We start from the raw sequence: 12783 nt of genomic DNA on the forward strand, positions 1-12783 counted from the left end.
GGAAAAATGCTATATGAGTCTGACACGTTTTGGAAGGCTGAATAAACAGGATTCCTGGGCATTCCTAAAGATGGCAAGACTCAGAGGGAGAATGAAATAGCACATGGGTCCCAAATTTTCAGTTGCATCGTAAACATTTTGGGGAAATTTTACAGTCAAGTGGGTGCTGATCCAGTAATTGACTCTTGTCAGTTGGGAAATGCATGCAGTATGCACTATGTGCATGTTAAAATTCCTGTGGGCAAGTTTGGGAGGTTTCAGGCTTTGATTAAAGCCTTTCCCCCCCCCCCCCCCACCTCAAGAAAAGTGCTGCTGGACTTGCAGCTTTGCTGATACAAAATACTAATCTTGGCAGAAGGCAGTAATAGCATGCATTTCTATTTTGTATGTATAAAAAGCTGATTCAACTTGAGATCTAACTCTGTGCATGAGAGAAACAAAGAAGTATGTGGACATAGGGTCAGGTTTATGGCAGATCGGCTAGATTATAGGATGTAATAACATGCTGCAGTTGCAGCTAGTACATCCTGACTTCTGCAGATATGTGTACACACCAGGATGCGGGAACACAGGACCGTGCTAAAATACAAAACATGCTGGAGCAGTAAAATATGGATCTTTGGCTTTTTGCTAATAAAGGTTAGTTATGGGCATGATAACGCTCTAGCAGTTTTTTAAGAACTTTTAAATGTTAAGATGGAGGAAGTTGGTAGTTCCCTGCCAGCATCAGAATTTGTTAATTAGTGATCCAGAGCATCTTTCTTAAGCCCGATATCAACCCTCTAATGTGTAGGTAAGTATGGTTAAGCCCTATGTCAGGAAATCCAAGTAAGGGGAAGAGTGGTGAGCCAAACCCCAGATGCTCGCTGTTGTACTAATGGAAGAGCTTCGCACGCTGGTCTAGAACTGCAGTTGCTTTTCTGCAGTTTAAAAGGTTCTCATGCTGTGCATATGGGATGTTTGGCAAGGCGTAATACGTCCTCAGAGAGCTTTTCGTGCCTGTTTCTTGCTGTAGGAAACACTGAATAAATCCACTAGTTCCCGAAGCTTGAAGTCCCTTGAAGCAGACAGCAGTGAAACAGAGCTGGAACGGGTTCTGCGTCGCCGGAAAGTAACCACTGACCAGGACAGTGGCAGTAAGTGCCTGGACTCCTTCGTAGTCCTCCTTCCTCTCCCTGCATTAAGTGACTCTTGAAGCTTTACTTTCTCTTCCAGACCATTGCCATTTCAGCCATTACGGAGAGCCCTGCTTACTTCTCCGGTGACTCACTTCCCCGTCGCCCCTGTCGCTTCTCATCCCCATTTTCTCCAAGAGGTGCCTCTGTCAGGATTTTCTGCGCACACAGCCACATATACACAGGTTCCTCTGTCCTGCCTGCAGCTCAGATATTGTTATTGGAGTTAATAGTCTGAGCCTACTGTGAAAATACTCTTGAAAGTAATGGTAACCGGAGAAATGAGAGTTTAGGACTAATGTTTTGAATTAACCTCTTCTGCAGAGCAAGGGTCTGTAGTTTTTAAGCTATGCTTTACTATCATCATCTGTAAGAAACTGTTGGTGTTCTGCCTGGTTAGAAACACTGTCTGTGCAAGTGCAAGTCCATGCCATAGTCGATGCAGATGTGGCTGGTTTTAATGTCACTGTATGGTTTTAGCTTGGACTTAGTCAATAGTTCACCGACTACTCACTAGTATGAGCACAGGCTTTTTTGTCATTGGGCTGGCTCTCGCGCCAGCTGCACTTCAGGCTGGGAGAGCGCTGGCAAGTCGTGACTTGGTAGTGCTGTGGGGGCAGCAGGACTTCCCATCCCAGAAGGCAAGGGGATTGAGTGCGTGACTGTGTCAATATAGCAAGCCCTGCTTGTGGTACAAGAAAGGGTTAATCTTGGCAGGGAGAGCAGAAGCTGCAAATATGGTATTTTGATACTCTCCATGAACTGGACACTGTTTGTTAAAATTCCATTTTGATTTCTGCAGTTAGCTTGAATTTTGCTGTGTTTATGTGTTGTTTCTAGGCCAGTCCATCCGGATAACAGAAGCATTAAACTTTCTTTGGGTTTTAGGTCCCACTGGAATCTTGGCCACATCAGAATCAAAATCTCTGCCTGTGCTAGGTTCGGGAGCCAGTGCCGCACAAACAGCGTTGAACAAGAAAGACCTGGAGACAGAATTCAGTTCCAAAGTACCCGACTCGGGTCCTGTCTCTAACCAGCTTAAGGGTGTCACGGGCTCCAAGCCTACATTACAGTAAGTAGAATATGGATTTCTAGATCTATTTTAGTACCAGATCTGTTTAGCTGGTGCATTTTGAAAGTGATTTTATATCAAATTTGGTTAACAGGATAAATGTACAGTCTGCAGCTGTTTACCACTGACTCCTCAAATAATTTGCAGTCTCACGTGGAGGTAGAAATCAAATTCTCTGTAATAAAGTTCTTTTCCTGTAAAATGTGTGACCATTCTTCAAAAAAAAGTTCATCTTCTCTGCCAAAAAACAGAACTCATGAGTTTTCGAGGAATAGCAAGGTTGAGGTTTTTTCCCGTATCCTGAAGAGGAATGATAGTTATATAGTTAACTCTTGATTTTAAAAAAGGTAGTTCTAGCACAATATTTTAAAAAACAGAATCATGTAAGTCATATTGGTCTGTATGCAGGCGTGCAAGGCAGTTTTAGTTGGACCAAAACAAGTCCTGACTATTACTCTTAAATGTTTGTTGGTAAAAAATTTTCAATTACCTTGAAATCTCAAGATTAAGATTCTTTAAAAAAAAATCCCAACCAGTTAGTGCTGCATTTGCACAGATGGGCAGACGAATCATTCATCACAACAGACTGAAGACCCAAGCTGCCAGTTAAGCATCAAAGAGTTAAACCCGCTTGAGAAATATTTGTTTCAGGCAGATCCGGTGGAGGATTCGTTTGTTTTACAACAATACCAAGCTCCTTTTGAAATTAGGCTGTGCACTTGCTTCAGTTCCCTTGCCAGGTTGTTTGTCAGTTTGTCACTTCAAGAAAAGGAAATAGATGAGACAAATCAGATCGGCAGAATATTGTAATCATGGCTAATTAAACTTCTGATTTCCTGCTCCGTCAGTTAAAAAATACCACCAGTACCAATTCTAGGAAGTCTCCATTGCTTGGTTCAAAGGAGTAAGTCACAACAAATGAGCTGGAAATCCAGTTTGCATCTATTCTTACGAACTGATATTTACTTCACTCTCCTGCAGTTACTTTTATCACTTATTTTTGAATGGATAAAGAGCCCAATTTCCTTTTGTGCCCTACAGTTTTATTTAATTTGCACCGAGTTTTAAAAGCAGAATGCCTTTTCCAATCATATGTATTTTCCCCGTTTTATTTCATTTAAGTATCCTTAGAAGAAAGATGATCTTCATTTTAATTTAATCAGAAAGATGAAGATTTGTTCAATAGTTAATTTGACATGAATAATGCCATGGTATTTTCTTGAACTGCTACCCTGGCAGAAAGGTGAGGTTGTTCCTGAAAAATACTGTGTTTGTAATTTGTGGATTTCTACAATTTTGAACAGATAACCTTAATCAGAAAATACAGCACCTCTTACCACCTTTTGTCTACCTTTATTCCACCAAACTAAGTGGAAATTGCATTTACAAGAAAGGAAATGAAATAATTGCAGGCCCCAAGGTCTCGCAGAATGTGTGGTGAATTGACAGTGAAAAGGATCTTGTGTTGACAGTCACAGTTGTTATGTGTTATAAAAGCATATGTGAAGCTCAATTTATTTCTCAGCTTGCCTATTCAGTGACATCCTAAAAGACACATTTCACTTTATCTGTTTAAAGCATTAAAACAAATGTGGGCCAGCTTCCTTAGTGCTGCAGGGCTTCTTTGCACTGGTGTAAACCTGCTTAATTGGAAAGGCTCATCGTTGAGGATGGCTTTCCAGCGAGAGAGAAGGTCCTGGGGCTTTCATACTCTTCTGCTGCTGGGCTGGCAGGGAGGAGCAGAAATAACCTAGATGCTTCATGCCACGTTGAAGTGCAATTACTTTTCTTTTTTCTCCTGGGTACTGTTTGCAGCAAAGGTTAGTGGAAGCAGCCTCCAGGCTCCAAGGTGTGTAAGCGCTGTTTTGAAACAGGGCTCATTTGAAGCGGATATCAGAAGGAAGTTCATTTGTCTAACATGTCTGACAACTTGGCTCTGTCATTAGGCAGTTTTCTGGGCTTCCCTGGGTACGTCTATACTAGCAGTTTAGTTTGGATCAGCAGAGCACTTCGGAAGCAAATCTCCCTATTGTCCCCATTTGCTATGCTTTGATTTGTATCCTGGAGTGTTCTTAGTGCATAAACTGGATCGCTGGATTCATGGGGTGAGAGAAACCAAACCAGAAGACGCGATCCAGCCTTTAATGGCCGGCCCCGGGGGCCACACGAGAGCTAGTTCAGTGAATAACCCCCCCCCCGAGACGTGTGTTACAAGGCCATCGGTCTGAAGCACAGGCCGTTTCCCTCTACACGTCTGCTCCTGTTGCACCACGCTATTTCCTAAAGTAGACCGTGTTAACTAAACAAACAGTACGCTGCTTTGACTAGATACCGTAAATGACAAAGGCATACAAAAGGTTTATTGTCGCTCTTCTCCTTATTCATACCTGAGGTAAAAGGCTGCAGCTGTCTCATCGTTTGCAATTCCTTGAAAACTGACAAAGGTGTGACCCGCTTCAACTGTTTGCAGCAGCCAAGCAAACCTTTTATAGCACAGTAGAGGATTGCATGTCTCATAATTACCAGGTGTCTCTTGCAGTGCAGTGTTTATTCTGTTTTCTTCACCTAGATTTTAATGTACAGCTTCCTGTAGAAAACCTTAGGAATAGTTGTGCATGAGGTATTTCTCTTTGCTGCACCATCCACTTACTAAGGCTTGTAATCTGAAGGAGGAGGTAATACTTACAGACATTTAAATGCGAACAGCCCTATTCCTCATTCTTTATTCACGTTGAGTAACAGTTGAGCACACCCGTTCTCATGGAGAAAGAAGGTCATGCCTTTGAAAAAGACCCAGTCTTGAAAATGTATCTGTGAACAATACATAGACAGAAGTCAGCTCACGGAGTAAAATCCTGCATCCTCCCGCCCCCAAGTCAGTGACAAGCTAACCTAAATATGCGTGGGGTGAGGAATTTCAGTCTTTGGTTGAAGTAGGACTCCACGCGTAATATGGTTACTCCTGTGGTTAAGCGTTGCCAAAGCACTGGCTTCCAGCTGAATCAGCTGGGCCACTCGTGTGAGTTGCCAAAGGAGGGATTGTGGAAAAGGGCAGTGACATCAACAAATACAGGTTGATTCTGAAATTTTCTTGTAATCAAACTAAGTGATGATAGCTCCGAGAAATTAATTCAGAAGAAAAAATTGGGTTTTGAACCACTAGGTGAGGTGTTATTTCGGTACAGGAGATTGTTAGAAGAAGGGTCTGAAGCCGTTAAGCAGATGATTTGGAATGTGTGAAGTTTCGCTGAGGTGGTGCTGAGGGGAGAGACATCAATAATGTGTGTCCTCTAGAGAGATTGAGGCCTTACCTCAGTATTCAGGTAACTTCCTCTGCAAATCTCTTCCCAAATGTTTAACCCAGCATGAGTGTAATTCTGTGACAATTGCTTAGAAGAGAATAGGTGACAATTTAGTTCCCTTGGGAGCAAAGAGAGTTCCCGGGGCTCCCTGCGGTGTGTAGACACAGAAGGGAAAGGTGTGTCTGGCTCTGCCCCCGGGTTTTTTGGGGATTTTTTTTTTCCCCCAGCACTTTGTAAACATTTTGTTTCTGGGCAGCAGAGTTCTCCGCTAACGGAGCGAACCACAGAGAGGGTTAGTCTTAATCTGATGATTTTATACAATTAAAGGATTTGTCCTCCTTCTCCTGGCTGTAATCTTAGTACCCCTGAATCATCTACCGGCTCTGCGGGAAGCAGCTCAGCCTCAGCTAGACAGAACCGCAAAGGTTTTCCAGTGCAGCTTGAACACGGGCAATTTAGTTTGAACAACAACTGAAGAAAACAATGGGATGTTCTGGAAGTTTGAGGTCTCCTCAGTTTTAACTGTTTTAAAAGCTACGGTCACACATTTTTCTTGGAGTGTACTTTTTGTGTGTGCTCTCTCAGTGCAGATAGAAGCTCTCCAAGATTCATTTAAATGAATTTGCCAATCTTTTTGAGCATTTTCAAAAAAGCACCTAAAAATGGGGACAATTTCCATACTAAAGATTGTCTGCAGTTCCGTTCTGCTCGCTGCTATGTTGACCGCCTTTCTGCTCGGCTAGATTTAGCAGGGGCATTCCTGAAACGGAGAAGGTTTCTTGCACTTTCTTCACAGATGTCTGGTGTTACAGATAGTACTGGTACTGTCAGAGGAGGGAGCCAACAGACTAATTCACTAGTGTCACTGTTTGTATTCCCTATAATTTCCTTTTGACCTATACTATAGTGTGATGGAATTTTTTTGTTCATTGAAGACTTTCAAGACTTCGAATTGGTGGGTTTTTTTACTATTGCTCGATATTAGCCTTTGGTCCTGTCTGTTGTATTCCCCTGCCTTGTTAAGAATTCTGAAATATTTAATAAACACAGCTGCAGTTTTGCTTTTATTCTCAATAAAAGTTTTTGACTGAGGATAAAATTGACTCGCCTCTCGTGGTCTGGCACGCAACGGGCAGACCACGGTGGCACTCTGCCGAGCTGCGACCCGCTCTCCTGTACGGCCTGACGCTGTACATGGGCTGGTTAGTCCGGGTCAGACGCAGGCCGGCTGAGCTGCTGCTCTTTGGCAAACCCTCCTAGCACGGTAGTTTGGAAAGGACTCAGAGATCGGAGTATGAGCGTCATTGCGCGAGTGACGTTTGTCCTTAGTTATGGGCGTCATGTAGGAAAATGGGAACGCTGGGGTCAGGGTGGGCAGGAGTTAGGCAAGTAGCAAGCTAGAATTGACATGCAGGCATGGTTTTAAAGAAGCAACTGGTGGTGAACAACTGTCAAATTAGCTTAATGCTTCAGATCTCATCTTTTGGGGAGGAAGGAATAGCACCGGTCGAGTTTTATTTTGGTTTTGAAAGCAATTTTGCTTTGAAGACGGATGACAGCTATTTCAGCATCCGAGATGAGGGGCTCACTGAAAGACAAAGTATACTCATTTGATGCCACGTTAGTGTCGGCTTTTGTAGCAGAAATGACTTCATTCATACCATCTCAGATTCCAGGCAGAGTATCTACATGGAGCCTCCCACGCTTATACTATGTACTTACAAACCCAGTCTCTGTTGGCATAGATTCTTGCCAGTATTTTCTAAATATGCTGTAAAACCATGGAGTTTCCTCCAGTGTTTTCCTTGAATGGTTTCCTTTAGCCTTCTGCTTTTACATATAGTTAGAAAAGTGGATGGGACTTCATCCAATAAAATTTTCCATGATATTTACATAAAATTCTGGTTTCTAATGGAAACATATTACAATGATTTCATGAATAGAGCACGGAGCAAGGTTAAATAATACCAAGATTGTAATATTAACCAGAGGAAACAAAGAAAATCCAAGTCTCAGTTGACAATCTGATCCTTAGTTTGTCCTTTTGTACTCCTACTGTAAATTATTTACAAAGGGCACAGCAGTACTAGTTCACAGACGGCTCGTCAGACGTAACCCTTTATTTTTACACCTTCTGTAGCTTCTGTAACTATATAAATAGAATATATTGCTTTTGATACTCTTATATCACAAGCGGTCCTCAGTACTGCATGGGACTTTGCATATCCCGTACAATTAATCTAAAATGCATTTATCATCTAAATCTGGATTTCACAGTACAGATTTTATGTGTTTAGTCATAAAAATATATGCAGACTTCCGAACAATTGTGTGAATGAGTACAATAGAACTAGGTTCTCAATTCCTAGCTTAAATATATAGTTGGACAAATAACAAGAATACTGATAACAACATTAACAGTCTTAATGAGGGAAGAGCTTTGCATAGAACTAAATGCAAATACCTTGGCTGGACAAATTTGTAATTGTTCAAAACTGTGGCTAACTGTATCTGCACTAATTGCTTTTCCCAGCTTTATTTGTAGCAGGAAAAACTGTTTTTTGAAGGGGAGCACCAAAATTATGTTCATTCTTGCACAGAAACTTTATTATGCCTGCATTCTGCTCTTGACAAACTATTGACAACGAGCTACGAATACCTGATAAATAGGGTTAATAATTTTTAACAATACCTCAGCTGTAACAGCAGCACTGTCAGGCTGGTGCTGCAACAGTGTAAAGGATTTGAAGAAGGGAATGCTAGTACAACGAAGTCTGAATAGTAATTCTTATTTTTATGCTTGAAACGCTGATTTAATCACTGGTTTTCTCCATTAAACTACTTTATATCGACATCTTTCATTTTTCTGTCCTTTGAAGGTGGTAAATATGATTGCCATTTTATCCATTTTTGTTATAAATGAAACAGAATTCAGAGCGTTTGGCTGTGCATCAGTTGTTGGAATGCTGCCATACACTAATGCAGACTCCCCACTGTGAGCCCAGTGAAGAATTATACTTTGATTCACCAGATTGTATTAAATAGTCCAGCTGTTGGGATTTGAAAGATAGTTACCTCCAAAGTGAAATAAAAATGAACTTGGCATTTATGGCTTTGACCATTTTTATAGTGTTGGGCAATCAGCTTTTCAGAGGTAGCACTTTTTAAAATAACCCTCTTCTGGTTACACTGCTTTAAAAAGTTTAATTTGCTGTAACATTCAAAATACCCCACCTTGTATTTTCTGGAATGATTGGCAACTTTTGCATAAAATAAGCATTATTTTCCTTCTGAAATCACTAGCTTCTGATGATAATCAAATGAGTCTGAAACTGTATCTATTAGCACCAATTTCTGCATTAATTAACTTATAGCAAAGTTCTAATGTTAGAGACAATTCTTGTAATTAAAGCTTGAGCATGGAATTTCATTTGCTATATCCAGTGCTTCAGTGGCAAGCTGAGTAAATTCTTTCTGAAATGGAAAGTGCAACAACTGTTGTTTCTGGGATTATTTATTTGGTTTTAACCTGTACATTTACTCTCTCCCGGTCAGGTGGGAGCCAGTACATTCTCCGCCCCGTGCTCTAATTGTTGAGTGGGGTGACCTCTTTTTTTCTTTGTCATTTTCTCTAGGACAAAGACTGTCACAATAAAGGGCAGTTCATAGCAGATGGATCCAGTAGCTGAATTTCTTTCCCTGGCCTCCAGTTGATTCTACTTTTTCCTTTCAAGGGTGTTATCTTAGCAGTATGGAAGGCCGTTCCTTATGAGTAAGCACAAAAAATTGAGAAAAAAAGAAAAAGAAGAAAAAGAAAAAAAAGAAAAAGGGGGAAAAAAAAAAGGCTCTGGACTAGCAAACGCAGTTGCATTCGGCAGCTGTACAGTTAGGCTTCCCGGGAGAGCGGAGCCGCCCGCCCGCCCACCCACGGGTGCGTGTAGGACCTTCCTGCACTAAGGATTTTTGCACCTGCCCAGTTTGGTGGTTGGGGCTGTATCAGCGTGGACACCTCTGTGGCGTTCATACCGTTGTGTAAGGCCCGGCCTAACGACGGGCCGAGTACGCCTGTGTGACTGCCCTCTCTAAGCATGCCTGGTTACGCACCCTCAAGCGCGCGGGGCCAGCAGGCTCTGGAAAGCACGGTGGAGGAGGTATAAGCCCACGCTTGCACAGGCTGCCTGTCTGCCCGTACAGCAGCGTTCAGGTGGCATAGGAAGTACCCCGATCTGCGACTTGTTCAGGTGGTGCTTTCCCAGTGTTTGCCTTGTTCTCTGCTGGTGCCTTCTAGCTAATCGAAGGATTTGCCTGCACGTTTTCAACACTAGTACAAAGCTTTTGAATATAGACAAGTGCTTTTAGTGTTTATAGCATGATGCCAGCCTTGACAAATAACCCTGGTGTCTCTGACCTTTCCTTCCTCTCTCCCCGCTCAGAGGGCTTTTTATCTGCAAGAATCTCGGCACCGCAAGCAATCAAGCCGTAACCCCAATTCCGCAGTACAGAATGTAGGGCTAACGCCCTCTGTATTTCAGCAAATCCAGCAGGTGAATTTTCAGAAATCACTTGCACTTGCTGCCAGTGAGACCACGAGCAGCCTGGTGGGGCCGAGCCACAGCGGAAAATCTGGTTGCACTGCCTCTGCCTCCCTGCCATGGGGCAGAGCGTAGTACAGTGAAAGCCCCGCGCAAGCTGCTCCGGGTTGGAGGTGTGGAGAAGCAGCCGTGTTCTCCTTTCAGGCTGCAGGACTGTTAGCCTACAGACAACAGGAACTGGTAGCGTTTTCTCCGAGTGTAACTGCTCTGTTGGACATGGGGGAACCTAAATCCAGCTCGGAGATGAGGAGAGAGAAAATAAATTCTTAAGACTATCTTTAGACTTAAGACTATGATTCTGTCATAGTCTAAGGATTTTTTCAGTGCTTTGTGAGTTCATTTTTTCCTGTTAAGTATCTTCCATGGCTAGCTTAACAAATGATTCAGGAGGGCTAATGTGACTGTTGCGTTTTGTGCGCTACTATCTGTATGTAACAGCTGTTAAATCTATCAATCTGTTTACTAGTTTAGTAGACCTGTCCTGGTCGTATGTGCTACTAATAATAGAAATGCTTTTCTGTATACTTATATTCTTTCTCCTAAACATATAAGATGTTGTCTGTATTCATATATTTATTCTTTTTCCTTTAGATCAACTAGTCATACAGAATTTACAAGAAAAGCTTCTAGCAGTGAAAAAGAGACAGAATCCGTTGTAGTTTTAGATCCTGTTTCCACCAGTGGGGATCAGATGTCTGAAAACACGCTGAATCAGAAGAAAATGAAAGAAGAAAAAAGCAAGCCGCTGCATAAAGAAACTAATGTTGAGAAAATAAAAGAAACAGACAGTTCTAACTGTTAATTGTTATTCTGAAAGGCTGTAACTTTGGGGAGTCATTATCTGGACATGTAAATTGCTTAGGTGTGTTACTAGGGGCTACGGTCTGTACTCCAAACAGTTTTCAATAATATAGATTGAAACGGTCTTTTGTATGCAGTTTTGTTACATGCATTAAAGTGTTAAATAACTATGTATCACTCAAAATCCCCTTCCCATTTTAATTTTGCAGGTATGGTTATTATTTTCTTAGATAATGTCAGTTACCTTTACTTTAAAACTGTATTTGAAAAGGCTTTTTTACTTATTCTTCTATTGAGAAGATGCCTTGTTAAAGGTCCGTTCTAAAGCTTGCCAGAAGCCCCTTGCATCCCTCTTGAATCGGACAGGTTTGGGTTAGACCCTGTGAAGGTGATTACACACACATCAGCTTTAGGATGGGGGGTATTACTAATGATTAAAAAATCACTGTTTAGACACATGGTTTTAAAAATATTTTGATATCTACTTAAGCCAAGATCTTGTAGGTCTCCTTACTGCTGTCTCCACACACGCCTTTGTGAGGAAATTAAAAGCACAAGCATCACACTTCTGTTTCCGATTCCCCAGTGGACAGGTAGCCCAAAGACTGAAAAGCAGAGGCAGTGCAGCATGTCATTTTGGTACCAAGATTTTTGGTAACGACAGCCGAAGTCAGAAGTTTGTGGGTTGAGATTGGTGCTCTCATTTGGATGAACAGCTTTTCAAAGGAGGACTTATCTCCTGGTTTTTGTTTTAATGTTACATAGCAAAGTTTGGAACTGCTTTTGTCTGCCTTTACTGCTGCAAAAAAAATACCTTATCCTAGGCCCCTGTGAGTATGGACTACATCGGGGATTCGGTCATTCTAGGATTGCAAGTTACTTGGAATCAACGTTTTGAGAACTCCCGGCTGAAGGCTCGCAGCACTAACAAATAAGCCTTTGCTTTGAACCTGGTACACACTGGTGGCATTAATTTCTTTATTAGGTAACACTTTAGGTGTCTGTATTTGATGACACAAATCCCAGCTTCCCTCAGCCCTTATTTCCTACGAAGACAGTGAGATAGGTACGTAATTGATTTGCTTCACTGCCAATGCACATTCCATTGTAGTCTCTCTCTAAATTCAACACAGTATCTCATTTTCTATAATGAACGAACAAATGTAATCAGGGATTTACCTAAAGATCGGTGCAACTGAAATTGGGTGGTCAAGTACTTGAGTGCACTTGGATTATTTTTTATTTAATGATTTGAAACAGTGATAGTACTGAAGGATGAATGTTCTGAGTTTGTTGGTTTGGCTCTGCATGCAACTGTCTGGTGCTTTTCCTAAAAATAAAACGATAGTAACGAGTGTGGTAGTTTCACATCTCTTTTGGTGTTTTTTGCATGTTTGCTAAGAAAATCTTGGACTTGATCTAATTACTGAACTACATATAATTCCTAAACTTGGGGAAATTTGTCTCTCATTGGTATCTTCATTTCTGGGGGGCGGCTGGTTCTGGTGGTTAATTTTTCACTTAGGTATCTGTTACACTGAATTTAAAATCCAACATTTTATATATGTATTTTTCGTCAAATTATTGCTGCTGTATTATATGTTCAAATTTTCAAATTATACAAAACCCGGAAGTTTTTTAAGAAGTATTTCTTTTACTTCAACTGTTTGTTACCGAGGACATAAATTATTTATTTATCTTTTCACTGTTGCTTATTAAAAAGACTCCTGACAAGTTTCCCAGACCTTGTGAAATTGACTTGTTATTCCCTGCCTCCGACTGAAGCCAGCTTCCTAGCGATGCCAATTACAGCTTTGTGCCCTACATTTGGGGTTTGCACC

General features: G+C 41.5%; 1 protein-coding gene across 4 annotated transcripts in view; it reads left to right on the forward strand.

Annotated features, from left to right (window-relative positions):
- Nucleotides 1-12304, forward strand: part of SHTN1 (shootin 1) — a 67453-nt gene extending 55149 nt beyond the window's left edge. For 2 of the 4 annotated variants that reach the window (XM_050899388.1, XM_050899392.1), the window contains 3 exons: nucleotides 1016-1136; nucleotides 2064-2247; nucleotides 10733-12304. In XM_050899388.1, coding sequence (XP_050755345.1) covers nucleotides 1016-1136; nucleotides 2064-2247; nucleotides 10733-10943 — 516 coding nt within the window. In that variant the 3' untranslated portion in view covers nucleotides 10944-12304. Of the gene's footprint in view, nucleotides 1-1015; nucleotides 1137-2063; nucleotides 2248-2341; nucleotides 2407-10732 lie in introns of those variants that run through there. The other 2 variants (XM_050899389.1, XM_050899390.1) reach the window with 2 other exon arrangements.
- Nucleotides 12305-12783: the final 479 nt, after the last annotated feature.

Source organism: Gymnogyps californianus, chromosome 6 (genome assembly GCF_018139145.2).
Source record: "Gymnogyps californianus isolate 813 chromosome 6, ASM1813914v2, whole genome shotgun sequence".
Classification (NCBI taxonomy): Eukaryota; Metazoa; Chordata; class Aves; order Accipitriformes; family Cathartidae; genus Gymnogyps; species Gymnogyps californianus.